At 43.8% G+C, this 27,823-nt stretch overlaps 2 protein-coding genes across 2 annotated transcripts in view; one reads left to right on the top strand and one right to left on the bottom strand.

Moving 5' to 3' along the window:
- The first annotated feature begins 208 nt into the window (after positions 1–208).
- Positions 209–16,645, top strand: LYPD1 (LY6/PLAUR domain containing 1). Its single transcript, XM_066553510.1, has 3 exons — positions 209–446; positions 1,488–1,625; positions 14,764–16,645. The coding sequence occupies exons 1-3, from the start codon at positions 395–397 to the stop codon at positions 14,997–14,999; spliced, it is 426 nt and encodes a 141-aa protein (XP_066409607.1). The 5' UTR covers positions 209–394; the 3' UTR covers positions 15,000–16,645.
- GPR39 (G protein-coupled receptor 39) overlaps positions 15,311–27,823 on the bottom strand; it is a 74,695-nt gene continuing 62,182 nt past the window's right edge. Inside the window, exon 2 of the mRNA XM_066553509.1 lies at positions 15,311–15,891. Within this exon, the coding sequence (XP_066409606.1) occupies positions 15,368–15,891 (524 nt within the window). The 3' untranslated portion in view covers positions 15,311–15,367. The remainder of the gene's footprint in view (positions 15,892–27,823) is intronic.

Raw genomic sequence — 27,823 nt, 5'->3', positions numbered from 1 at the left:
CGCCGTGCGAGACGGAGCCGGAGCGGGCGGTGCGGGGCTCCCTCCCCTCCCTCCTCCCTCGCTGAACTTCGCCCGTGCCCGAGGCGCTCCCGGCGAGGTGCGGGGATCCCCGCCCCGCTCCGCCGGCATCACATGGTGCTGGGGGAGGGAGGGGGGAGCCGCCCCCCAGCCCTCGCTTCTCCTACAGTTTCTTCCAGTCTCAGCGCTCAACTCTGGCGAGGCTGGAGCGCGGCGCGGGGCTGGGCAGGGCGGGCTCCGCCGCCGGCTCCCGGGGCGCCGCTCCGCAGCGGAGGCGGCGGGCAAGCGGCACAAGAGCGCGGCGCCTCCGCTGCATCCCGGCTTCTGATGCCCCTTCGCGACTGCACGCCAGCCCGGCGGCCGCGGCTCCGGGAGGATGCGGCTCTTCCTCCTCACTGCAACTTTCTGGGGATTGTGCCTGGCGCCAGGTAAGGGCTCCGCGCTGGCGCTGGCAGCCTCCGTCCCATCGTAGCCCCTCGACGGAGCTGCTGCCGGGCGCTAAAACCAACGGAGCGGCGGAGCCCCCGTCCTGCCCGCGGCTCGCAGAGCCCCCGCCGGTGTCCCCAGCGCGGGGAAAGGCGCAGCCCCGGTGCCTCTCGGTGGATGCCGCCCGCGGATGCCGGGCCGGGGGTCGGTGCCAGCGGTGCCGGGGGTCGGTGCCAGCGGTGCCGGGGGTCGGTGCCAGCGGGCGCTGCTGCCGCCGCCGCAGCGCTCCCAGCGGAGATCGGGGGGTTCGGGCCGGGGGTCCCCGCCGCGGGACGAGGGGTGCGGGATGTGCCGGCGGAAGCTGCTGGCGAACCGCGGGAGCGCCTCGTTTGCATGATAAAGGCGGCTGGCGAGGGATGCTCCGCCGCTTTAATTGTGCATGGCAAAATAGTAATTAAATCATTTGTAATTAATTAGTAGCTAAGTAAACCCATCGGCACAGATAAGAGGCGGAGAGTATCTGTGAGCCGCGTTGCGCTCTGCGGGGCGCGGGCGGCTTTCAGCGCGCTGTGCCTTGGGGCGGGCGATGGGCAGCGGCTGCGGGGCTGTGCCGGTGTCGATGCCGGTGTCGGTGCCGGTGTCGGTACCGGTGCCCGTCGCCTCCTGGCGGCGGCGTCTCCAGCGCCGGAGCGGCCGCCCCGCGGAAAGGAGCATCAGCAGAGCCGGCAGCGTTCCTTTTACTTTATATTTGTCAAAGGGATACTTTGGCTGAGCTGTTGAGGAGCCAGGAACAGCCAAATGCGGGAAGGGGAACGATAAGGAAGGTTTCTGGCACGTGTTGGTTGTTTGGTTTTCTTCGGTGTTTGGTTTTTGTTTGTTTTGGTTTGGTTTTTTTTAATACTATTTAAGGGCAGGTTAGATGGGGCACCCGGTTTAGCAGGTGGTGTCCCTGCCCATGGCAGGGGCTTGGAATGAGATGATCTATAAGGTCCTTTCCAAAAGAAAGCGTTCTGTGGTTTTGAACAAATCTCTATCTGTTCCAGGTTCGGGTTTGCAAATACAGTGTTACCAGTGTGAGGAATTCCAGCTAAACAATGACTGCTCCTCTCCAGAGTTCATTGTGAACTGTACAGTGAACGTTCAAGATATGTGTCAGAAAGAAGTAATGGAAAAAAGTTTTGGTAAGAATTTAATCATTATTCTTCTATTTATCTGCTTTAGGTAGCATTTGTTGCTTTTGGCTCCACCCATTCATGGTGTTCAGCTTCATATGAATCTCGTGCTCCTACCTGAAGGGACTGGATTCAATGTCTTATACTTCTGAGTGGCTTTGCAACTCAATGAAGTTAAACATTTTCCTTTAAAACTGAAGGATGTAAAAACTGAAGGATGCAAGCCAAATGTTGATAAAGCTGGTTAAGACACAGCCCTTATGGGTCTCTGATATAGTTTCCCAGCACTGGGAAATTAATAACAAGAAGTTAATTTAATCTCATTACAGTTAATTACATGGGCTTTTTCCCCAAGAGATAGAAGAGCATTAAATTAGTAATTCCCTCCTTTCTTTTATTTACTCAAGCAATTTATATACTCTGAAGATTCATCTTAAGAGATGGAAAGTGTGGTGATCTTTGCTTTCATCCATTAAGGAAACCATCAAGCAAAAGGGAGAAGGGTTTTTTTAAAAAAGGGGGGGAGGGGTTTTGGGGGGGGAAGAGAAGGGCACAAATGGATTTGCCATACAAATTTTTAATTTTTTTTTCCCTTACTGCAATTAATATTTAAGTTAACACATTAGGACAGCAATGTGTGCAAGAGGGAATCAGCTGTGATTCTGCACCTTGCCTCTATTGCCTATTGAGCTGTTTTATAAAAGGCTGGGTTTGGTTCAGCACCGTGGAAGGCATTTGAGATTTAGAGAGAACTGGCAGGTCTTACACTGCTGTGCTGCTCTGTAGCTTTTCTATGTGAGCAGGAGACAGGAACTCTGCTGGGGACTCTGGGAGAGATGGCAGGGAGGGAGCTGGAGCTCGTGGAGCTGCAGGCAGCTGAGAGGGTGTCAGGAATTGGAATGGACAAGGAGCAGCCCCAGCCTGGACGTGCCCCCTGTGCCAAGCCTGGGGAGGAAAAGGGAATTTGGGGCTTCAGAACCCTGACTGAAGGGAATGCTGCTCCCTGGGATTGCCCATCTCACAGCTTTGGGGTTTTGCTGTTCATGCAGCCCAAGGCACAGCCTGTCCTCTCCCAGCAAGTCCTCCAGGAGCAGCCGGAATCCTCTGGGTGCCAGCGTGTGCAGCCTCCATCCTGAGCAGCAGCAGCAGCAGCAACGCCCCTTGGGCTGAGCAAACTCCTCTTCCTCCTCAGTCAGCCTGTGCTGCTGATCTCAGGCCACTGTGTAATCAGCCCTGGATAAACAATAATTGTTGTTACATGTCAAAAATAGCTGAACTGCTGACACACTTTCATCCTGGGTAACACCATCCACTGCTGTGAAGTACTTAGAACCTGTCCAGTGTAGGGGAAAAAACTGGTTTTAAGCTGTTTAAAGGAAGATTAGTCTCTCTTAAGTTATTTTTTTACTGGAGTATTTTATCTCAAGTTTACTTGAAAAGGGGGGTGAGGGTGTGTGGTAGTTACAGCTTGCAAGGTACCTTTAAAATCTTGAGTATCTCTAAATGACTGCTTGAAGGCTTTGCTATCTCCACACCACAGCTTCTGTAGCACTTTCATGAGGTTAGACAGGATGTTGTGGTGATTTGGAGGGCTCTAGATGTGGTAGCAGACACAGACAAAAAAGTCAGATTTGAACACTTTTCATGGATGCATAACTCGCCATTATTCCTGTGAAGAAATTGCAGTACAGTAAATAAGCAGCTCTTAAATTGCTTGGTGGGTTTTTTTCTGTGCAATTTTATGTTTTTTTCTGAGTAGATCCCTGTTTGTTTTTTTTTCTTTAGGAGGTTATTAACATGCTCTGCATAGCAGGTGCCACTGTTTTATTGTATTTACTTCTATAAATGCATTTCTTATTAATTTTAAGTTCAGAGATTGTAAATTTCAGCCAGTTAATAAATTAAAATTCTAACCTATTTCAAATTGAATGAAATTTACATTGCAAGCTTAGTTTCTGTTACCCTCAGTCAATTTTAGAGAGGGTTGGTTGTAAAACAGAGATGATTCAGTTCATCATCCTTTATTGGTTTTATTCCTAATTGATATTTAAATGTGTGCAATATAAATGCCTTACTCTCTCAAGTTTTATTTAATAATTCATTTTACTTCTACCAGTATATTTCATAACCTGATTCTTTTGGTTGTTGCTTATTACTAAAAGCTCAAATGTTTCAAGTATTGATTTTAATTTATAATAGACTCGAGTTTGAGCTTTTAACCCAGAAAGTGAAAGATGGAAATTTTGCATTCATTTGACAGCACAATCTCCTAATTAGAGTTCTTTCCTCCTCAATAAATGCAGTCAAAGGAGTGCAATTTTTGTAGGTTAACCCGTTTTTGTCAATAGAAGTAGCTGTGTCAGTGAGCAAAGTGCAGCAAGTTATCTCAAACTTTATTTAAAAGTCAAGCCCAGTGTTCTGAGACAAAGCTCGTGGTGGGAGTGTTGAGCATCCCTCTGGGGGAGCCACCCCTGCCCTGCAGGAGGCACCAGTTTGGGAGTTTTGCTGTCAGGGGCTGCTGGCTCAGGCTCTGTGCTGGGCATAATTCTGTGCTTGCCTGCAGGGCAGCCCCAGCCTGTGGCCAGGGGCTCTTCCAGCAATGTTTGTTGTGCTCAGGATAAAGACAGATAAAGTTCTCATTCAACACTGGGATGCTGCCACGGCAGCTCTGTGGCTCAGCTGCATTTCTGTGTTAAACTCCCTGTCCTGGAGGGTGGCAAATGAGAGCCCTGGGCTGCTCTTCCCACTTCCCTTGCACAAAGTTCCTTACGCCTGTTCACACTCAACTCCTCCTCAGCTTCCCGAAATTCAGGGCTTCAGATGTCACTGGGCTCTCTCAGAACATTGTCTCAGCTCCTGGAGAAGCAGCTTCAGGTGAGAAATAGCAGCAGCTCAGGCTTGTTCCTAACCCAGAGCTTAAAAAGTGGCTGTTCCTGTGGCAGCCTCTGATGGGAGCAGCTAAGAAAGCAGGTGTCAGTAACTTCTATTTTGAATTGGATCATCAGGCATCTGATCTCAGCTCTTTGTTGTATCAGGTGGACATCTGCTCCTTTGGACAGCTGAGAATTGAGCAGCAAATAGCAAAATATTTTTCTCTCTTAAGGCTGAGTTGTATTTAAAAATTTTGCCAGAAAAAGTTTAATGATTGTTAGAATTCTGTTCCAGTGGGAGATACAGGACAAGACAGTATTTTCCCTGTGATAAAGAATCTTACTAATTAATTTGTTAAAAAGAAAAGAAAAAGCCTTCTTTTAGAGGGAGGAGTGATGAGAATGGAAAGTGGCATTTAAGACTGTACCACAAAATTTTTTATCCCACAGAAATTAATGTAAAGGATAAGTTTCTAATGCATTCTTCAACTGGATAAGCAGGTGTTTGAAAACTGTGTAAACCGAATGTTTGACAAAGGATCAAAGTTTTTACCATAATTCTACTTGCAGATACCTTGTGGAAATACCCATGGTGGATTCCCTGCTCCCACTTGCTTCTCTCTTTCCACTCTATGGACTTTTAAATTAGACATGTCAGTGCTCCTTCATTTTTAGAATATATGTAGCAACAAAGAAATCCCACAGTATATTGGGATCAAGTGAAACATCTTGGTGATAGATAGATGAGTATACAGTGTGTATATGCTTTTATATATATTATATATCACAGAAAACATACTGGTAATGATAGTCTTGCCTTTTACTGAGGGGAAGAGTTATCTGAGCATAAAGGCTGATCTAAAACCTACTTAGGGCAAAATGAAACTTGCCATGTGAATACATCAGTGAGGGATAAAGCAGGAGGGATGAGACAGCCAGCCCAGAGAGGTAGCCAGTCTCAATTTCTTGGAACTCTCTGCAAGCAAACCTGCCCACGAGCATGTTTTGAACAATACACCTTCTGTTCTAATCTAATTGTGAATATACTTTTACTAACTTTTGCAAGGAGAAAAAAATTACTCACTGTAGCAATGCCAATACCTGAAAATATCAAGGATTTTTCCTTTTGTAGGCAAATTGGGAAGCAATCAGATTATTGTATTAATCTGCAATAAGAAATTTTGCTTATTTGTTTGTTTATGGTCCTTTTAATGTATTTAATTGGTATACAAGTCTGCAGTGTAGTTAAAGAAATTGCTGTGATTGTGTGCTTAAAAGCAGTGCATGGAAACACCACGAGCAAGATCAGCATCTCAGTGTTGAATTAGAACTTTATCTAGTTCTTTGCACTCTTTCCAGTACTGGTTTTCCCATCATTTGTTTTATCAGTGGCTGTGTTGTATGATGAGTTGGGCTGTGGTGAATTCTTTACCTGTGGTTATTACTTGGTTTTGCCATGACTGAGTTGTTCATGTGTGCAAGGATTACAGAACCACATGCTTTTGTCTGTGTTCATGTATAGAATCCATTAGTACTAATATTAATTGCAAATCAAGGAGAAATTATCAAGGATTTATATCAAGGGGAAATTATGCTCTTTGCTGTTTTAATCACTTTTATTGACAAAGTGATTAAAACAGCAAACAAAGTTTAATGTTGCCAGAATTACTGTAGGCATTAAAGCTTTATAGGAAGTTGTTGCCTCCCCAGCATCCATTTAGAAACAACCACTAAATTGGTGGTGGATTTTTATTTTTTTTTCCTCTACACTTTTTTGGCCAAAGGATATCAACATTACTCAAGAGAATTTGTGGTGTTTGGGGGGCCTTTTTTTGTTTTTTACTCAAAGCAAAGCACGATATATTAAATCTTTATTGACAATTTTAAAAGATAAATAAAAATTTTGCATGGGACAGTTGGTACCTGTAACATCACATATTGTGCTACCAGGTGCCAGCAAAATGAAGACATAATGTCAATATTGGAAACACAGTTCACTTTTGATATTGAATAAAAGACTTGCAATGGACATTGTTAATTTGCACTCTATGCTGAACACTTGGATCTGTGGATACATTTCCATTCAGAAACACTTTTTCTCAAATGTCAAAGCCATTTCCTCACTTGTAATTTTTTCCAATCTTTGGGTTTCTCAGAAAACTTCCAGCCACTTATGGAATGCACTGACTTGAGTGTGTCAGCTAAGGAGAAATTATGAGACTGTTCAGCAGCTGCTGCTCTGACTGCCTTTCAATAAAGAAAAGCAGCAGTGGAGTTAACAGTTCAAGCAGTTTATGATTTGAAAGTCATGACAAAGATCCAAGTGCAGAGTGATGAAGGCTGCATTATGTTAAGGAAGATGGGGTATCTGGTCCAGCGAGTTCCATCTTTCACAGGATGTGGACAATAGCTTTTTATGTTATTCTATTTCTCAGGCTCCTATGAAAGATACACAAATGAATTTTGTGATGATACAGTGCCCACAGCCTGGTGTCTCTTAAACCTCCCCTGAGAGTTTCCTATTGCATTTCACACACAAATGAGTTTGTGTTTCCAAACCCTTTTGAAGCCTGACCCTGTCACTCCTCTTAGCTCCCAGTGACCTTATCAAATCATTGGCAAGAAGCTTTAATTAATCCAAACAGTTTTCATTTCCATTTTTCCTTTGTAGTCTGGATGGGTTTTTTTGGGAAGCTTGACAAAACTGGACTTTGCCAATTTACCAGTAAGTCTTTGAAACTGGAAAAAGCCATATAAAACCCAGGAAAATCCTACTATTAAGTTGAACAGGCTGTAAAACTCTGACCATGAAAATAGCTAAAGATTTAAGAGCAGAATGAATTTCCAAAGTTCTGGCATGCAAGTGCCAACATCTGAGCCATGCCACTGAAATTGGTAAGGACATCAATTAGGGATGCAGCAAGACTATTCATGTGTAAAATTATTTCTGTGACTTTTTGCAAGGATGTAGCATTTTAACATTTGTAAAGGTGAAAGGCTTCCCTTCAGCTCAGAATGTAAGGGTTGTCAAGAAAAATCCTCATACAGAATTCTGAAAATTGAGTCCAAGTTCACCTCTCTCTCTACAAGATGAAGTATGATTTAGATCTTGATTCCTTTGTGTCAGGTAGGAGAGGATGGGAGGCTTTGTTGGGAAGATTGTGTGTTGTAGTGCTTGACTACATCCACAGTGGTGAGCAGGGAAATGAATGAGAACAGTAGGAAACCAAAGAATTATTAGATATGCAGGTGAAAGCTGAGCTTTGATCTCTCATTTGTAGCCTCCTGTGGCTTTAAAAAATATTTGATAACACCACCATTAGCAGTTGTACTTCACTTTCCCAGCCTATGCATTTTTAAGCATTTCAATGCCATGCTTCAGCTTTGCAAGCAGTGACAAAGACTTTTTTGTAATTTTTTTGTTGTTGTTGTTAACAACACCATTTTGAGTCACATTTCAAGCACCAGAATTAGAAGGCACAACTTACAAAAAGATATCAGGGTAATCTAAACCCTTGTCCTCTGTCAGTTGACAATTGTCCAGTTTTCTCCTGAGCTGACTTAATTTCTGCAAGGTGCCATGTCAGGGTCAGAAGGAGAGTGATGAGGCCAGACTTTCATTGTCAAAAGCTTCCTGTTAGTTTCTGAAAAAATGTGCAACTTTTTAAAAGTGCCAAATGTATGGAGGGTTTGTGATGATATTAGGTTTTCATACAAAATCACGATGACAATATGCTAAGTGAACAAGGTGATTTATTTTCATTTTGCAGGGGGGGCAGAGTGGGCTGGGTTTGTTTTATTTTTAATAGAATTGTATACTCCCTAAGAACCTAAAGGCATGAATATGCTTTTATCTTGTCTATAGAATGCATTAAAGGGAGGACCAGGATGAAATAGCTGCAGTCCTAAAACACAAGATTAAAAATCAGGAAGTGTGTGCATAGCTTTGCAATAGATTTCAAGTCACATACTTTTAGTGCCTTGGGGGGTCTTTTTGGTCTGGAAAACATCGACCATGGTATCTCACAGTATTTAAGTAGCTGTTTACAAGGTAATTAGAAAATCTTGTGATACAATTCTAGCAAGGTGCAAATTATTTAAACCACTTGTCAACTTTCTCTCTGGAGTACACAAGGATAAGAATTTTTGTGAAGTAAAACTTAGAGGAGGTGGATATTGTCATATTTTACACTTGCTCAAATTGTTTGGGGTTTTTGGGAGGGTTTTTTGTAACAATAAATTTCTAGCCATAGCTGAAAGTCTGTGTGTTGAGCTTAATTCATACTTTAAACCAATAAAAACATGATCTGAGTAAAACTGCAATTGTTGAGGAAGAACAACTTCAAAAGAATGATTGATTGCTCTTCAATATTCAGTCACCTTCTATGATATTTAGGACCTTATTAGATAAAATATTTATAATCACTCTCTCTAGAAAACAGCAAATCACAATAGGACCCCTGGAGTCTGTCACTGTTTTGTGTATATGAACAGGTACAAGCTGAGGAACTGATAATTATCATAGCAAAACCACTGAAGCCATAAAGAGATGGGCATAAAACCTAATACAGAACTTAAAACAAATAATTTGCAAACCTATTTGTGTATAGTCTGAATGCAATTTTTGTAGCATTACTGATACAGTAAAATGCAGAAATAATCACATTTATATTTTATGTTCCATAGAAGGTGATGTTCACCTGTTTACGTGTTATTCTTGCACTAGTATAAATTCTCATTTTATTTCCTGGCAGACATCAGAAAAGAGCTTTTGTAAGTCCTGCTGGGTGCTGAATTTTGCTTGAGTACAGGGCAAGCTAGTGAAAGTTTAGGGAAAAAAATACAGAATGAAATTTATGAATGAAATCATAAAGCCAGTGTGGCTAGGCAGAGCACACATCAAGTCTATGCACAATGAGAGGGAAAACTTGCAGATTCACCAAGAGCAGAAAATTGAAAATTCTGGTGAAATAAGACAGCTGGAACTATGCAGGATATTCAAAGAAAGATGTATTGGTACATAAGCACAGTCATCAACTTTTCCCTATGAGCAACAACATTGAGAGAACACCCAAACAGATCCTGTGCAATTCATGCTAATGCAAGAGCTGGGACAAGCCTGGGGCTCCTCCTGAGATCTGTGTGCTACACTGTGAACTATCCACTGCTGGCCAATTTCCCAGCTTTTGCTTAGAAGAGATGGGCAAGATTTAAACACCCCATCTAAAAGAGTTGAGTGGAGGTTCTGTCAAAATTGTAAATGTACACCTCAAACTTGCCTTGATTACCTGCTGGCTTTCTCAGCTACTTTAAGATACAAAACTCTTCTACTGCTGTTTTTTCACTTCCAGCACCTGGTGCAGCCTTGAAAAGGCTCAAGGATGCTTCAGTGCTGGGCCCTAGTTGGACACAGACTTCTTTCTAAGCTCCAGAAGATTCATGAGGCAGCTTTGCTCAGAGCACATGCAGGGGATTTTGCTAAAACGCTGTTTGTGGAATGAGCTGCACAAGACTGACTTTCACACCTGTGCCTGTGAAATTGGTTATATGCATATAAAATATACAAATAAAATGGTGTAGAAAAACAAGCGGAGTGTCAGTGACAGCCCACAAGATCAGAGAACATCTGGCTTGGGAAGCTCAGTGTTGGGCAAAGTGACACTGTCCACTTGACTGAGGCAAGCTTAGAGAGGAGGGGTTTGTGGCCATCAGGTCCTGGGGTGAAGGGCAGGGCTGTGATTTCCTGCTGAGCTGTGACTTTGCAGAAAGCAGTTTCAGAGTAGCTGGGTCATCACAGGAGTGGGAAGGTGACTTTTTTGGAAATTAGCTCACTGATCTCGGAGGTGATACCCTGGCTGCCTGTTTTGGCTCTGTGCATTTTGCTGAAGGACACTCCTGAGAGTACAGGTGCAAACTGAAGTTGCACAATGCTTGGATTGTGCTTGGCTCTGAAAAGTTGGAGAGTCATGCTTACACAGCATCTTTTTTGTCTGCACCTCCTACAACAGAAGAATCAGAAGTGTCTAATAAGGTTCTTTTCAATCAGTAAGACAAAAACCTTGGATCTTCTGGTGCCTTCTGCATAAAGCCAGTGTAAGAAGTAGGTGTGATGTCACCTTTTTTGGTTATCCTAGTAACAAGTTAAGCTGTTATTCAAGGGAAATGCACTGGGCTGTGCAGACAGGATAGAGGAAAGAACACTCCCTTTTGGATTGGAATAAATTATTGCTCAAATTGTTTGTTAAAATCAAGACAGAATGCACTTGTGTGTGGACAAGTGTCCAGGGTGCAGATGCACAGGACTAGACTGGATCCAGCTGAGAAAATAAATATTGCAAGCAGGAACTGTAGAAAAGCCTAAAGATTTACACCCATCCCTTCATTGCAAGGAATAAGGCAGAAATATTAGTTTGGGCCTTGACACTGTCTAAATATGTGATGATTTGTGGAGCAGAGAGAGGTGTAACCGTGGGCAAGTTGCTTAGTCTAGAAATAAATTTTCAATGCCAGATTTGAGACAAAATTTACTTTAAAAAAACCCTGAAAACAAACATGGCTGTTGCAGGTATATGTGACAGGAAAGGGTGTGGGATATAAGCACATTATCACACAGCTGTTCTAGCTCTGTGCACTCCCCTCTTTTCTTGAAATTTCTTGATCTGCATCCCACAAGCCTTGAAGCCAAAATAATGGAAAATCTGTTGGTCAGTAATAGCTCCTTCACAGTAAAACATCCTTATAATACCTAAACTGTTGTTGGGGGTCTGCTGAATCCCTGAAAAAGTACAAGTTACAAACTACATCCATCAAATAATTGGGCAATAAATACACTAATTGAGTAGCTGTAAATATGCTAATTGATCACTGGTGTCAATTGTTGGGAGTGGGTAGCTGGGAATGACCCCATCCCAGTAAAAGCAGAGTGTAAAAAGTGAAATCTCCTTGCTTAGCCAGTGACTCAGAACAATCTGAGGGAGAAGAAAAGCTTCCAGAAAGGTTTGCAATTATTTTTCTGGGTGATATGTTAATGAATGCATGGGGCTGATTGCTCAGGCAAGAATACCCAGTAATTAGCAGTTATGTCTGTGCTATGAGTCTTGTGAGGCAGATAACCACTTTGAAGATCTGTCTGCAGTTCAGCCTGCTGGTGGCAAATGATTCAGGGAGATCTTGGGGATCATTTGGAACTGGCTCAGCAATGCTGCAAGGGAGGAATTTGAGGAGAGCTCTCAGGGTGTAACTCAGAGAGGAGGCTGCTGTCCTGGCTGAGCTCGGGGTGAGCTGGAGTTCCTGGGACCCATGAACCTGTTTGCTGGAGTGAGGAGATGGTGTCCCTGCCATCAGATCATGAAAGTCAGTTGTACTCATGTATTTCCTACCAGAATTATGATAGGAACAAGGTTTAGGAGTAAGTGAAGTCACAGCACAAGTGTTTTAAAAATGTCACACCTGCAGTGCTAACATTCCCTCTTTTTCCACCAATTTCTGTGCCTGTTTGCATTGTGTCTTCCTGTCAAGATACTGCAGAACCAGAGAGAGAGAGAGAGAGCACAGCCTTTCCATGCTGAGCAAGCTTGCTTCATACCTGATGCTTTGTAAAAAGCACTCAGTGTGATAGCAGCTGGTTTGTGAGATCAAGAGACTCTATCAGTACTCACAGGAAAAATCTTGGATGTGAAGGGCATGTTGTTAGCAAAGGAGCTGTTAAAAACCTCATGGAAGTGCTGAGTTTTTAAAGTAAAAAAATCTTTCTAAAATTTAGATTACTAGAACAGGGAATGGGAATAAACAATCATTTGGGTGTGAAATTTCCTATTGTAAGGCATTTACTGAAAAGCCACTGGAGAAGCGTTACAAGGGGATTTTGCTGCTAGTCAGATTATTCTCCCTATTTAGGTGTGAACATGGTCCATCTGTTCATGAGACTTTGAGTAGTAAAATTTCAGTCTGTGCAGGAATATTGTGTTTTGACTTTAAAAGAAGCTCAGGATTGTTCTATGGGATTGATCCTGGAGAACAGATCTGTTGTAAACACATGGAGTTAAGCTGCAGGACTTTGATTTTTTTGTAGGAGGGTTTCCTAGAGTTTTCTGGTGAAAACCATGCCTCAGAGGGCATCATCTAATTGTTCAGAGCAGTGAACAATTCCAGCCTCCTAATCTATGGGAGGAGTGCAAAGTGTGATATTTCCAGACTATAAATTATCCAAACTAATAAATCACTCATTCAAGTTGTGAACAGAGCTTTGCAGGAAACTGTGAAAAGGAAACAGCAGGAAGAGAGTGATCTATAAAATGATGGGAATAAGAAACATGCCAGGGTCAAAAGCTTTTTAGAGGCTTGGTCTTTGAGGGGAAAGTTAAATTCACTGCTGTTCATATGGAAGACTGAGGAATGGCTGAGTTTGGTGGGTGTTTGTTGCTCAGGGACATAATCTGTGATGGGGAGATGTGGGATCAGGGAATGGAGAACAGTCATTGTGCTTGGTTTAACTGAATACAAGAGTCCTTTCTCAAGAGGGAAGGGGAAGGAAAAACATTAATTGTAGCCATGGGAAGGGTCATATCTGCCTCTGCTCTGGGAAGGCTGCAGGAGGAATATGGCCAAAGCACCAGGTCTTTTTGGGGAACATCAGCTGAGATTTTGGTATTGTAAAGGAGATCAGTGGCAGCACCACTGAGGCTCCTTGACAGCAGTGGTTTGTCAGCAGACAGAACTCCCTTCTTCTTGCAAACTGTAGTAATAAAGATTGCATTGCTTGATCTGTGTGCCTTTGCTGTTACAGGGAGAACAGCCCACAGCTCCTCTTCCTTCTTGAGAAAAGGCTCTACCTGCTGTGTTGATTGATTGAAGCTCACTGGAGACAGAGGAAGATTTAACACTCACTTGAGGGCTTCTCTTCATAAGTTCAATGAGATAGATAGCCTAAAAACACATTTCAGAGTTGAGATTTGCAGAGGGAGAGCACAAAACAAGGAAACCCCTGCATTGTTGGGATGGCAGCAGTGTTGTGACAGTATAAAAGAATTGCTTTAATTAAAAGTCTCTGAAGACAGGAAATCCTTCTTCCTGAGCACAGCCCAAAGAAAGGGTGTTCTGCTGCTACTCTCAGCACTCAGAGGTGCAGTGGCTGATGCCAAATTACAGAGGTTTCTCCTGGACCGTGGAGGTGCTGTAGTGGTTATTAAGTCTCTGGGGACTGAACAAATATCTGCAGTCACTGTGCATTTAAAGACATTTTGGGACCATGCCACAGGATGTAAAGGCACCATTCTCCAAGGGAATCATGTTCCCTTGCTTTTCAGGAGGAAAAAACTAAAAACGTTTTGAAAATCCCATATTCAAATCTATTTCTATTATGTCTATGTTTTTCTAAGACAAAATTTCTACTGTATCACTTGCAGGAAATTTTTGGAGTAATGAGGTGGGGAACTGCCCATAACCATTTTCCACTGTGACAAAAGAAAATACAACTGTGTATTTTACACCCTTCGTAAACCATGTTAAAATAGCAGCTAAAATATATGCATTAGAATGTACTTTTTTCAGTTAAAAACTATCTGAGAAATTATAAATTAGCTTATTAATTAAAATTACCTTAAATTCCATTCAAAAAGGGAAGACTTTCAACTCAAGAAAGATGCTTCTATAGAAATGGAAATTTTTGTTATTGAGGGTATTAAACTTCAAAGATAAGCAAGAACTGAGATTACCTGGAAAAGTACTTCTAATTCTTCTTCAAAAAAAATTTAAAAGGGGAGGGAGGAGGATGAAAGTTTTGCTGATAATCATCTCCTTTTACTCCTAGTTACCTGTCTGTGTGTGGCAAAGGAATGAGAAAAGGAAAAAAAATTCTCAAAAGACAAATGAAGAGCATAGAAAGCTGTAATTACTTAGACACCTTAACTCAGACATGTTCAGCAATAGAAACAAAACTAATTTTCTCACTAATTGCATTTCAGTTATAGCTATTCAAACAGTTTATTCTGAAAGATGAAGAATTCCAGCTATAAAATGCACCATTTGATATACATTATGCAAATTAAGTCTGTCATATTTTTGGTTCCAACCAGGATCGAAGTACAGAGAAATCCCAGGCGGAGCGACCGCGGTGCTCCGGCAGCGCAGGGCTGTTTGTCCTGTCACTGCTGGGGTGTCTGTCCTGAGCACCAGCAGTGCTTTGGGGCACTGAGAGCTGGCTTTGCAGCTGCTTTTGAGCAGGAATCCTGCTGTGAGGTGTTCCCCTCAAACGGAGTAACCCTTGTTGTGTGTCGCAGGGATCATGTACCGCAAGTCCTGCGCCTCCTCGGCCGCGTGCCTGATCGCCTCCGCCGGCTACCAGTCCTTCTGCTCCCCTGGCAAGGTCAACTCCGTCTGCATCAGCTGCTGCAACACTCCCCTCTGCAATGGACCCCGCCCCAAGAAGAGGGGCAATTCTGCTGCGGTGCCCAGGGCACACATGATGACCACTCTTCTGCTCCCTAAATTGGCTCTGTTGTTTTTGTACTGCTAAACTTCAAGCAAGTTGGTTTGTTTGGTTTGTTTTTTCTCCCTGACGCAATTTGTTCTGCATCCTTCTTTCTTCAAAGACGCTGCAATTATTTTCTGTTTGTTTCCAAATCCCTGTCAAGAGCAAGGGAAGTTCAGTGGTTTTGTGGAGAAGAGGGGCTGATATTTTTGTCAGCTAATGAGTTCATTTAGCAGATTGAATTTCCAGTGTGCACTTAAAAATCCCAGCAGGACACAGAACTCCTGTTCCTTTTGCATAACTGGAAACAAATCCATCTGTGTTATTCCTTTTGCCATGTTGTCTCTTTCCTGGGTCATTTCAATTTCCATCTTTTTAAGCTCATTGCTAAGCAGCAACTTTGCCTTATGAGGTCACACTTGATGTTCACAGAGGCCGTTCTGTGCGCCCTGACCGGGCTCTGAGCCGCTCTCGAGGGGCGTCGCTTCCAGACTGGGATCTGAGGGTGCAGAACCCGTCTCCTGTGGGCTGCAGCCGGGCGTGGGCTCCTTCTGGAAGGTGCTCAGGAAAACTTTGGCGTTGCCCTTGGTGGAAGAGCCTTGCCTGGAGGACGTGAAGAGCAGGGGGCGCAGGGAGCGGCTGCTCCGCGCCCCAGAGCTCTGGTTGGCCCTGAGGAACCTCTCCCTGTTGGCGTGCTGCAGCGTGAGGCGGCAGCACAGCACCTGCAGGAACACGCTGCGGAACTGCTGCGAGGAGATGTTGTACAGCAGCGGGTTCACCACGGAGCTGAGGTAGAAGAAGATGTCGGCGATGGGAAGGAGGGTGACGTAGGCTTTGAAGTAGGGGTAGGTCCAGTCCTGCTTGGGTTTGGCGGCTGCCATGATCCTCCTGACCTGGTTTGGCATCCAGCAAACCGCCAGAGTGGCGATGATCAGTCCTGCGGGCACAGAGAGCAAGAAAGAGGTCTGCATACGTGGGGGAAGACACATGAAATACCATCAGTTCTGCACTTACTTGTTAGGAAATGGTACCAATTTTTCAGTGTTTTGCTTGACAGCTTTTTCTGCCAGTAGCATTTTTTATTTGTTGTTTTTAATAACTGTTACAAGGTCATTGCGGCACATGCTCAGACAAAACACTGCATAGTGCTTGGATGGTGTTTCTTTGTACCTGTTGTCATTTATTGGTTTTCACAGTGTTCTTTCTCTGATCATCTGTGTCTTTGGAAAGAATATGGTTTTAGTTTGGTTTCTGCTCTTACATTTCTTCTGTCTTTCCCTTTACTTTGAAAAACAAACACAATAAATAGAACCTATAGCCATATTAGATCAGGCAATACCCAGAAGAGATCAGATTCTTGTTTGTACTTTACAAAAAAAGAAAATGTATGCATAATAATATATTTCGTGTTATTTTTGGTAGATTTCCTCTTACAGAAGCTATTTTTAAGTAAAATGTGTATGGATCTTTTTATGGTAATTAAGATATGTTGGGCTTTCTTAAAAATCAAATTCCAGTGGAATTAAATGATGAATGTAAATGAGAAAAACCCAAGCCTAGTCATGAAAGTGTAAGCAGTTTCAGATTGTAAATTACGCTTTAAAATGTGGTATCTGACCATTTTTGTATTTATATGTAAATATAAATACATGTTGCTGCATCACTAATGGCATTAAAAAGGGGTGGCTGAAGTCTTGGATGTCTGAAAATTCTGCCTGCGTGGATGGAGTTCTGCAGGGTGCAGCAGCCCTGCAGGAATGTGTCAGTGATGGAGCTGGCTGTGCCCAGGCAGGACATGGAGCAGGAGCAAGGCACCTCATGGCATCCTCTATTTCTCCTGTGTGCCAGCACTGGAAAGAAATCCTGCCACCCTGTGTGACATCCCAGGTACACAGAGTCACTCCTCCTGCTGCTGCTCCCCCAGCAGTGCTGGCTCACAGGGCAGCCTCCAGTTTGCTGTCCCCTCTTTGCCTCTCTCTGCGCAGGAGCTGTGCCTTACACCAGCTTTGGAGGGAGCAGAAGCTGCAGCCTGGCTGCTTCCCTGGGCAGGGAGTGTCCTGGTGGGGCAGTTCTCATCCTGTGCCACCTTGTTAACCTCATCCAATGCCTGACCTCTGCTCCCAAAAGCAGCACAGAAGCTGTTTAATTCTTGCTTCTCTAAGCTGAGTCAGATTTCCCCCACTGGACAGGTCACTGTAGCAGTGCCATTCAGAAATAGCAGGGTTTTGAAGCCAGGAAAAGGATACTTCACTAGAAGGAAGATGTGAATGTAGCAGGGAAGGGAGGCAGGACATAGAATAAAGATTTTTCATAACTTTGAAACTGCCAGAGCTTCATCAGGCTCTGTCCAAGTTCCCACCACCAGTACCCCCAAAGCAAAGAAAAGGTATGAAATGCCTTTTAAAATAAAGAATTTTATTTTTTTTTCCATAAAAAGGATATTTACTTTAATGAATCTATTATCTCCCTGAATGAGCTACCAAATAAAAGCTGTCCTTTGGATCCCTTGCCTCTGTAATCACTTACTGTCACAATAACTTTGTTGGGATGGGGAAGTAGCAGATCTTAAATCTACAGCACTGGCTTAAGAGCCCTGGAGGGCTGTTGCTGGCAGGCCAGCAGTAAATCCATCACCAAAACCTTTGCCATTTGCAGTTCTTTGCCTACCAGAACTCTCCTCAGCCACCATTTCTTTGCTCTCAGTCCCACTGTCCCCTCTCTGCCCCTGATTTTCCCCTGCCACCTTGCCTCACTGTTCAGTACCTGCTGTGCCTCTGTGATCTGAATTCTGTATTAATCCTGCAAATGTTTGAGGCCTTCAGTGCTCTTCTCCTGCTGTCAGCTTAACAGCTATAGGGTGTCAGTCCTGGCATGGCCCAAAAGAAAAGAAGGCCCCTTGAGCAGTGACTTGTGATGAATCTTATAAAAAGGCAGTGGAAGGGTTTTATTGCTTCACTGGGACTTTTTCTCTGGCGCAACTTAAACACAAAAGTTCACAAGCCCAAATCTGTGGAATTCTCATCAAATTTTACCAGATCTCTCTCAAGTGAGAAGAAAATAAGCTGATTTGTACAATTTTATTTTATTTTTTTGTTCTTGGTTAGAAACAGGATACTTCATCATGCTGATTAATAGTTTCCTAAATTATGAGTGCTGCTGTGAAAAACTGTGAGCAAACAATGCATGCATTCATTTTTAAAGCCCAACTACATTGCTCTGAGATGTCTGATTTTTTTTTTTTTGCTTCTATCTGAATTCTTTTGGCATTGACCTTTCTTTTTAATTCAAACTGCCAACTGCTTAAGGTACCTCCTTATATTCTTCAGGCCCTTTTGTTCTGGAGAAGTGAGTATCTGGTAGTGTGTACAGCAAGTGAAAAATGAGCTGCTTGTGCCCTTGTGCAGCACAGGCTGCAAAACTGTTGTTTCCCAGGGATGACTAATTGCTCATTTTCACACTTTGAGAAGATGCCTGTTGACTCAAAGGAGATGCACCATGCAAATAAACATGCTGACAGACTCACAATATTTTTTCCAGCTTTCACACTTGGCATGGCAGTGTGGAGCAAAGGGAGGCACAGCAGAAGAGCACCTGAGGTGTGGTGGTGTTCACAGGGGTCCGAGGATGAGGGAAGAGACAAGGATCTGACTCCATGTTTCAGAAGGCTTGATTTATTATTTTATGATATATATTATAGTAAAACTATACTAAAAGAATAGAAGAAAGGATTTCATCAGAAGGCTGGCTAAGAATAGAAAAAGAAAGAATGATAACAAAAGCTTGTGTCTCAGACAGAGAGTCCGAGCCAGCTGGGCTGTGATTGGCCATTAATTAGAAACAACCACATGAGACCAATCCCAGATGCACCTGTTGCATTCCCAGCAGCAGATAACCATTGGTTACATTTTGTTCCTGAGGCCTCTCAGCTTCTCAGGAGAAAAAATCCTAAGGAAAGGATTTTTCAGAAAATATCATGGCTTCACTCGGGAAGCCTCTGAGCTCAGCACTGCTGCTGTCAGGCTGAGCCTGGACTTGGGCTCCAGGAATTTGTGCTGTGCTGCCGTGCCAGAGGTGCTTAAACAGCCTCAAGCAGCTGGAATGGAAACCACACTGAATCTTACACAGCACTGATGTATTTTTCCTGTGAGCTTGCTGTCTGACGGGAATAATTCTCCACATTTCAGCTCATGTCCAACTTTGCCTTCCACTCCTTCTTATTAAAGGGAGAAAGATCAGTGGCTCTGCTTTTTCCACCCCATTTTCCTGACCACTGCATGAAAGTGACACAGAGCAGGCTTTATGTTCCATGGAATAACAATATTTATAAACAAAGTAATGCTGTGGTTTTGCAACCTCCATCACTGGTGCTTGAAATTTCCAACTCACATTTGAATTATGCCAGTTCAATCATCAGAAGGGCATTAGAAAAATGCCAGCAGAAGCCAGGAGCCCTTGTGTTACATTCTGTAAGTAAGAATATCTCAACCTTTAAGTAAGAGCAGGAGCTTAGAATTCATTTAACATTGATTTAGATATTTCAAGGTAACAAACAAAACCAAACAGAAGACATGAAAAGGTCCTTGGCTAAAACTACATTATAAAGTTAAACCATAAACAAGCCACAAAACAGTTTACCCCAAAATAGGAATTACCACATCCTACTACTGTTTGAATCTGAAAAGAGCCCAGCCCAAGCATCTTTACAAACAAAGCATACAAATTTAACAACACTTTAAATTTGGTAATTATTATTCTAACTTCCCAAAACTCAATCTCACAGTATTAATTCTTAATATGTAACAAAGGATCATTTATGTAGTAAAAATAAACCTAGCATTTAAGTGCCAATAGTATAAATATTCATTGCTGGCAGAGAATAGGAGTTTGGCAGTCATCTATCCCTTAGCAATACTTTTTTATTACTCAGAAAATTCCTCTGGGCCATAGGGGACTGAATTAAATTCATTATGAACTTTATTGGGAAGGATTTTAAATATGTGCAGATGTCTGGTAGAGAGGGCTTCCTTCTCCACACTTCCCCTTGTTCTTCTCTTGAATAGATTTTTGTCTTTTTTTTTCTGTACCTAAGCACTTAAATCTGTCTCCTTTCAAAACCCAGTGCTTTGCCTCCATCCTGGCTGCTGCCAGCCATCCCAAAAAGCCTGAAATTGTCAACAAGATCATGATTGCCACCAGACAGTGCCAAGAACAGGTTTCCTTTGGCTGCCACAGCCCCTTAGCTGAGGCTGTTGGTGACCTCAGGTACAGAATCCTTTGCCTGTGCACTTCACCCTGACCATCCTGGTGGGTCAAGGTCTGCCAGACTCTGCTGCTGCTCTGTCCCAGCCAGCCCAAAGCACAGCCAGACCCAAAACTTTGCCTCTCTGGGATCTGATTAATGACACAAAGGCAGGCTCCCAGCATCTGCTTGTAAACTGACATTTAAATGGCAATTGTCAGTGGAATATAAGCATATGGTTACTGAGCTGTGAGTCAAGTGCAGGCAGGAATGCAACTGGTTCAGAGGAAGAGCTTTTTTTAGTGTTGGTTTCACTTTTGTGTACTTGGCCTGTCTATACTCAAAGGCACGACATGACACTAATGCTTAGTCATAAAGTCTTCAAACAGTGCATCAGAAGTGCCAAAAAGTCCCAACAGAGGGAGAAATACCACCTTTAATTATTAAGTTTACCATCATAAAGCAATGCTAATTACCAGGAAAACACTTGGTCCCTACTGGATTCTGCTACAGGCTTTGAAAACATGTGCAAAGAAACTTCCCACTAATCAGGGTCTCAATGGTCTCAATATCAGCCACTGATAACTCAGGAGAAGGGAGAAAAAGCAAAGACAGAAGTACTAATTAAGAATGCTACTTTCAGGAGGTGGGGTTTTGGCTTGTATTTGTGTTACATTTATTTTAACCATGAGAAGAATCTTGCTTTTTGTTAGAAATAAAGACATAAGGCACTAGTTTATTGTTTTTCAAGCTTCCAGGAAGAGTCAAGGCATGAAATGCAGCCTTCAGTCACTGAGATGACCTTCCCAACTGCAGATCAATGCAGCACTGCCTTCCAGCATCTGCAGCTGCTCCGTGCCTCTGCTGCTGCAGCTCCCTGCATGTCAGGAGGCAGCTGCCATATGCTTCCTGTCTCCTGACAATTGCCATTGAAATGTCAGCTTACAAACAGCTGTTACTTTCACTGCTGCAAGTCTGGCTTGTGAGTGCAGCAAGGACAGCAGGCAGAGTGATGCTTGAATGGCAGCTGCCCCTGAGCACTGCAGGCTGCTCTGCCTCTGCTGGGAAACTGAGGCAGGCTGGAGCACCTCAAGCAGCGGGTGGTTTTCCATGCTCTCCAGTCTCAAGGATCTCCTGTTGGTTCTTCTTTGGACAGAGGAGAGTCTGGAGCAGTTTCTCTGCTCCTTGAGCAGCTGGGTAGAATTTCAGACCCAAGCCTGCAGCTTTTAACAGCTCCTGGTGAGTACCTGGTGTCAGCCACTGTCCAAAAAGTGCCTGGACCCCCTCTCCATCTCTAACCAACAGCAATGAGCTGTTGATGAGCAGAAGGGTGTGCAGGAGGGTGGGAAACAGGAACACAGCTTCTCCTTCTGCTCCCAGTCCATCATTGTCTCCCCCATTGTCTCCCTTGGGTTTAAGGGCAGAAAGTTTAAAATTATGCACAGACCAAGATGCACAGAGGAACTGCAGTGTCTCTTCAAGGCTTATGGGGAAATTGCAGTGTTTGTGCCAGAGCTGGTATCTCCACATAAAAGGGTCTGTATAGCACAAATCATGTGCTAGAAGGCCTTTGTATACCCTAAATTAGTCTTGTCAGTGCTGTCATGCCTGCATCCTTCTTGTACAGCCTGTCATCTCTCCAGGAAACGTCTGCCTTGCTCTCTAAGATCCAGAATAAGGGAAAAAAGGCAACAGGGGTAATCCTCCAGACACAGAGAAATGGCCACATTCCTCCTGCCCACACACAATTGCAGAAGGCCCAGGCAGGCTGCTGGGCTCTCTGTTGCCCTGGAGTGCCCACAAACCCAGCTCCAGCTGGCCCACAGACACACTCACACAGCTGTGAGAGAAGCCTGCCACGGGGCCCCCATCAGATCCAGCTGTGTGCCCCTGTCCAACACCTGCACATCCTTGTCTGGGCAGAGATTCCCAGCTGGGTCTCAGATCAGCCCTGTCCCTGTGTCCCTGTCACTGTGGGCACTGAGGCAGCTCCTGGGCACAGAGTCACTGCAGGCAGCACCACCAGGCCTATGAAACACAAGGGGTGGTTTCACTGCCCTTACCAGGGTACTCATGACCATTCATCTCCCATTTCCCAAAACCCCACCACCCAATCTGTATTCAGTGCACAATGCCACAGCCATCAGTAAGGGTTTTGCTTGAATGAGGGCTGCACTGTGTTCCACGGGCAGGATAAACTTCTAACAAAGATTAAAAACAGGGAAAGAATACTAACACAAACTTCTCCCTTGCCCCTCTCAACCACATGCAAGTTTCTTCTGCTGAAGGACAAACATTATAGTAATAATAAGCACATATTGATGCATGTTGAGGAGAATATAAAATGTATTAACCTGAGAGATAAATATTGATATTGCTTTGTCCATGTCAATATTTAGTTCAAGGGACAATAAATTTTGATATTCACTGAAACAAATCAATACATGCATTGCCATATGCATTTTCTATAAGCTCAAGTTATTCAGAATCTGTCTTTTTTTTTTTTATCCTCAACTTTCAGAAGCACAGATTTGCCTCTCAGAAATGCTTCTCTGTAAGAGAAGAAGCAAAGAAGGAAACTAGCCCTACTCAGGCAGTAAATACAGGGAGAAAAAATAACAATATATGGCCAGTGTCTATCTCCCAGGGATTTCCCAATCAGTTTTTCTCACCACCAGGGAGACCCTCAGGCTACGTGTGGGCTCTGACACTGGATCTGGGCTGGCTGCTCTGTGCAGCCTCCTCAGAGAACAGGGATTTCCTCATGGCTGCACATCAGCAACTCTCTGCCTTTGCTGTGGGGCCACCTCACTAACAGACCACATACACAGTGCTACAGGCAAAGCAAAACTGAGGTCAACCCCTGCCCTGCCTCTGCTGGTTCTGCAGGGGATCCAGGGACAAAGGAGAGTGAGAGAGCATCTTTGTCACCAGCACAGACAGGAAAACCTCTAAGTGCTCACAGAGAGGCTCTGGCAAACAGCCCACAGTCCTTCTCAGAATGGGCTTGAGCTGCACAGAAGCCAGCAACAAACTCGTTATCCTTGTGAATGCTGCTGGAAGGATTGAACATATGGCCTGGGACAAACGGCTGGAAACCAGCTCCATGTACACCCCATCAACAGCTTCCAGCAAAAAACCAATGGACCAGCAAGTCCCAGAGCCTTCAGAGGCATTTGGGTCCATCTCATGCTCCTTATGCTCCTCCAGCTCCAAGGGTGCTGTGCAGCGAGGCCACGTCTCATTAGCGAGCACGCCTGGGTGACAGGACAGTGCTGTCCCATGAACTGGAGCAATAAATGAAAGGCACTGAGGAAAAACCAGCTGCCTCTTGGGACAATAAATGAACCAAACCTGCAAGATTTTAATAAATATATTGCTGTTCTGTTGCACATCAAGTTGTGTCTCTTCCAACTGAAGAGTCTCACTAAACCCCAAATGCTAAAGTGATGCAGAAATTCTTCCTGTAAGGGGCCGTGCTTTGCTCAGAACAGCAATGGGTTCAGGTGTGGGGCACTGACAACAGAGGGAGTCTACCTTTTATTTTATTTAAAGCTTCTGTAGATAACTGGAGTTGCCAGGCATCTGAAGAATTGCACACAGTATTTGCCCCATGGCATCAGAAAATCACCTGCTGCTGCTTTTGACACTTCATTTCACAGGTGACTACGTAAATCATCACTGAGGCCCAGCAGATCCTGCAGAATCCAAAATCTCACTTGGATTGGACTAACTCCCCTGCCTTAAACCCTCTAAAGGGTGCCATGAGACCACAGGGACCAAGCTGACTTCTCAGAGCTTCTGGCCAAGAGTCATGGAGCCAAACCAGGGATACAAAAACAAGCCCACAATCCCTCTCTCTGCCTTAAACCCCAGCATCACCCCACAGTTTGCTCCATTCAGGTCTCCCTGCCCTGCCACACACATTTCCTCTCTTGACTGGCAACAGAGAGCTGCTCTGGGCTGGCTGAAGCACAGCAACATCCCATCAGTGCCTCACTGGCAAAGAGTAAGGCCAATTTTGTGTTTCCAGAAACCTGACCTTTAAGAGAAGCCAGTGCTGAAGGAACCTGCCCAGAAGAACACTTGACCTTCCTTGCAGAGGTGCTGATGATGCTTCAGTGTCCTGGGTTGAGAAACACGAACACTGCCAATAAACAGGAAGATTATGAGAGGTTTACATGGAGCTGAAACAAATTTTGTCTGTGTATCACTGATCCACACATCTGGGACCTGCAGGGCACTACAGCAAAATCTTTTCTGCAGCACTGGAACATAAGTGGATCCCATCACACACTTCTCCACAAGCAATGGCAATCATTGCTCTTCAGAAGAATTAGCTATTTTTACTTTGCACCATCATCTCACAGCCCACAGCCCTCAGAGTGGAACCAGAGGCACCAGAAGTTGCCAGGGGAACACAGATATGCAGAACATAATTAGTGAGGACACAAGTGTTAACAGTTTTACTTCTTAGCAATTTAAAATGTCTGACAATTATCTTCAGTTCCTAGCAGGGTCAATTTTTGCTTCTCAAACATTTTTAAATACTGTCATTTGTCAGTACACACAGCAGAAAAAAACCTAAAAACACTGGAAAAGGTTTCACGACAGGAGTACCATTACCGAACGTCAGCAGACGCTTTGTGAAACACTGATTAAAGTCTTGATATGCCTTTAAAAAGCAGACATGCTCATGGAGTACCAGAGGGAATCATGCCAGTTTTAATGCTCTGTGTTGGGATTGCATGTCAAGGGTTTGGCAGTGGGTGGCTGCAGAGGTGGCCTCTGTGAGAAGCTGCCAGAAGCTTCCCCCATGTCCAGTGGAGCCAATGGCTCCGGGATGGACCTGGCACTGGAGGTTGATCCTGATCTTCAGAGTTAATCTTACAATATCAAACTCCATCTTAGCACTCCTCATCAGCTACAATTCAGTCCTAAATGTGCACAACACAGAGATGATGCTTTAATCTCTGATAACACTGGATAATTCAGTGCTAAGGCTGCGCCCCCTGAGCGGGGTTTGTCTTTCAGGTCACTCACCAACACACCACAGCCCTTTGCCTGGGACCCCAACTCCTTGCACAGAGCCAAGGCTGCCCCCAAACACAAAAGCCAGCAGAATTTCCAATGCTCCCTTGCCCTCTTGGGTGCTTTCCCTCACAGAGGTGGGTAAATAGTCATGAACATACAACAAATACCAACTTGGCATTTGAAGTGAGAGTTGACTGTTCATTTGTGCAGTTTGTCAATAAAAGACAAAATCCAGCATCTGCTTTTGAGCCATTCACTGCCCTTCACAAGCACAATTTGCAAGTAAAACATAAAAGCCCCTTTAAAATCAGGGCTACTTTGGTGAAAAGAAGATCAAGAATGTTGGGGAAATATTCACTGACTCAGCAGCAGAAGATATAACAGGGTAAAATAAATATAAAGTGCTCACTTTTAGAAATTATAACATTTCAACTGTCAGGAAAGACACACTTATTGGAAATTGTTATTTCTGAACTGAGAAAGTATTTTTAAAAATCACTAATATGGACTGAAATGTGTAGAAGGGAAGAGGTTTAGTTTTTATTGATGTTTCTTTCTTGCAAAACAAATTCTTACCATGGTTGCTTTGATTTTCTTTTAGAAAGACTGAAGACCTGTTTTCCTTCTGCATTGGCGAAACAATGGGGAAAATACATCTTCCATATAAATCTCATTTAAATTCTGCATTCTAACTAGCAAACACAATTTGGAATTGAGAGGTTTTTTTGTTTTTACATTACAAAATGAGCCGTTGCAACATTAAACAGCTCATCTATTGCAATTCAGCAGGAGAAATCATTGAACAATCAACTGCAGAATACAAATACAGAACGATGCTCTATTAGCTCTGCAGATACATCAGATACTTCAGTGAGCACTGCCAGAAAGACAAGCTTTAAATATATTTTATATGGAACTGATGATCATGGGGGATCAGCAAAGCTCTCCCTAAATGAGAGATGTATTATCAATACACAAGTCAGATTTTCGTACGAAAAACCTGCAAATGAATAAAACTTGCTCTATTTTAGCAAGTGAGATGAAAATGGAATTATTGATGCACAAATGGTAGCACGATCATGCTTGCCAGCTGCTCTAAAAAACAAATGCAATTGGAGTTTATGTTCAGCAGCCTAAGTGAGAAGAGAAACCAAAGCAAATTGCCATCAAAATCATGTGTAGTTATCCAAACTCCACCAACCAAAATCTGCAACGGGAAGCAGGAGCCAGGGAATGGAAGAGCAGAAATTCACAAGGCAGCTGTGGCACCCCTGGCACGAGGCTGACAGCTCAGGGGCTCAGCTTTCAGACTGAAGGGCACTTCTTTGTTCTCCTCTGTCCCTGAGAACAGTGATACCATCACCTGCAGGAGGTGAGGAGTGAGCTGTTTGGTGGTGGCAGACAGGAACCTTTGGGAAGGATGGGGAGAGGAGGAATCTCTGATTCAGCCACCTCCAGTGGCAATCCCAGCCCTGCAGGGCTGAATTCCAGTCTGACTCTGAATTGTGTCCTGTCTGGCATGTCAACAGGGGAAACAAAGTAAATGCTAAGCAACAAGGCAGCTGTATTTTCTAAATTGGGCCTAACCTTTGATTATTTGGATCAAACCCCTGGGCAGTGGCGAAGCTCCTTGAAATCACTCTAAGAAAAATGTGCCAGGCAAACAGGGCTTGTTTGCAGCTTCCCTCCAAGAAGGCTGTTCAGGGAGCTGTAGTATTTTGATTGCAGCAAAGTTTCTTCTCTGCTAACACCTGACTCTCCTTTTATTTACATTTTGGAGCTGTCCGGCGAACTGTAATGAGAGCAAACCTGTCAAAACCTCCTTTCTCAAGCATTTTCAAGGAATATATATGCAAGACAAAGAGCATTCTTCCCCCTCACCACAGCCTTGGCAGCAGCCTAATTCACAGTTTCCCAAACCAGGCTGGAAGGCAAATGTGCCCTGCAAATGGCATTCAGGTAAACACCTGGGCATGGATTTGCCCAGCACATGGACACTGTCTGGTTTGAGAGCCTGCTGTCTGTGCTGTGATATTTGCACTTTGCTTCCAGAAGCTGCTGGGGACCTCCAAAATATCTCAGGTGGGCAGCTCACAGCAGACATCAGCCAGTGCTTCTTCCTCTCCTCCACAAACCCAACCTCAGCCTTGCACCTCAGCTATAGCAAAAGATGTCAGCTCATGTTGCTGCTTATAATCTATCTGAAATAATCTCCTTTATTTAAAGTTTGGGGAAAAAAAAAAAAAAACACTGCATGCTCCTTTCTTTTATCCAAGCTCTACAGGGTACATTCTTCTGGCCTTTTAACTCTCATTTATTTCCTTGGGGCGAATCCACAGCTAACGAGAGTATTCCAGGTGGAACTGGAGCATGCAGCTCTCTCTATCTTTTGTAGCACCTTTCCAAGAAACAGTAAGAGCCATATTACTGCAGACCTGAGAAAACTAATTAAGCTTGAGCTCCAAGTACCCAACAGCTTGCTCTGTCCCTCTCTTCCAGAAAATGAAGGAATAAAATGGTGCTTTTTGAAGGAAACTCTATAGACAAATGGCAAGAATCAAGATGTAGAAATGCATTCCATTATGCCATTTTTAAC

The sequence above is a fragment of the Molothrus aeneus genome, chromosome 7, assembly GCF_037042795.1.
Source record: "Molothrus aeneus isolate 106 chromosome 7, BPBGC_Maene_1.0, whole genome shotgun sequence".
NCBI lineage: Eukaryota > Metazoa > Chordata > Aves > Passeriformes > Icteridae > Molothrus > Molothrus aeneus.
Note: the sequence above shows the minus strand (reverse complement) of the source record. Positions and strands in the feature narration are given on the sequence as shown.

Bases quoted from the DNA above. Each gene is read 5' to 3' on its own strand.
- LYPD1 (XM_066553510.1), top strand. From the start codon at position 395: ATGCGGCTCTTCCTCCTCACTGCAACTTTCTGGGGATTGTGCCTGGCG. The intron at 447-1,487 runs GTAAGGGCTCCG...TATCTGTTCCAG, and splicing joins GGGATTGTGCCTGGCGCCAG to GTTCGGGTTTGCAAATACAG. The intron at 1,626-14,763 runs GTAAGAATTTAA...TGTGTGTCGCAG, and splicing joins AGTAATGGAAAAAAGTTTTG to GGATCATGTACCGCAAGTCC.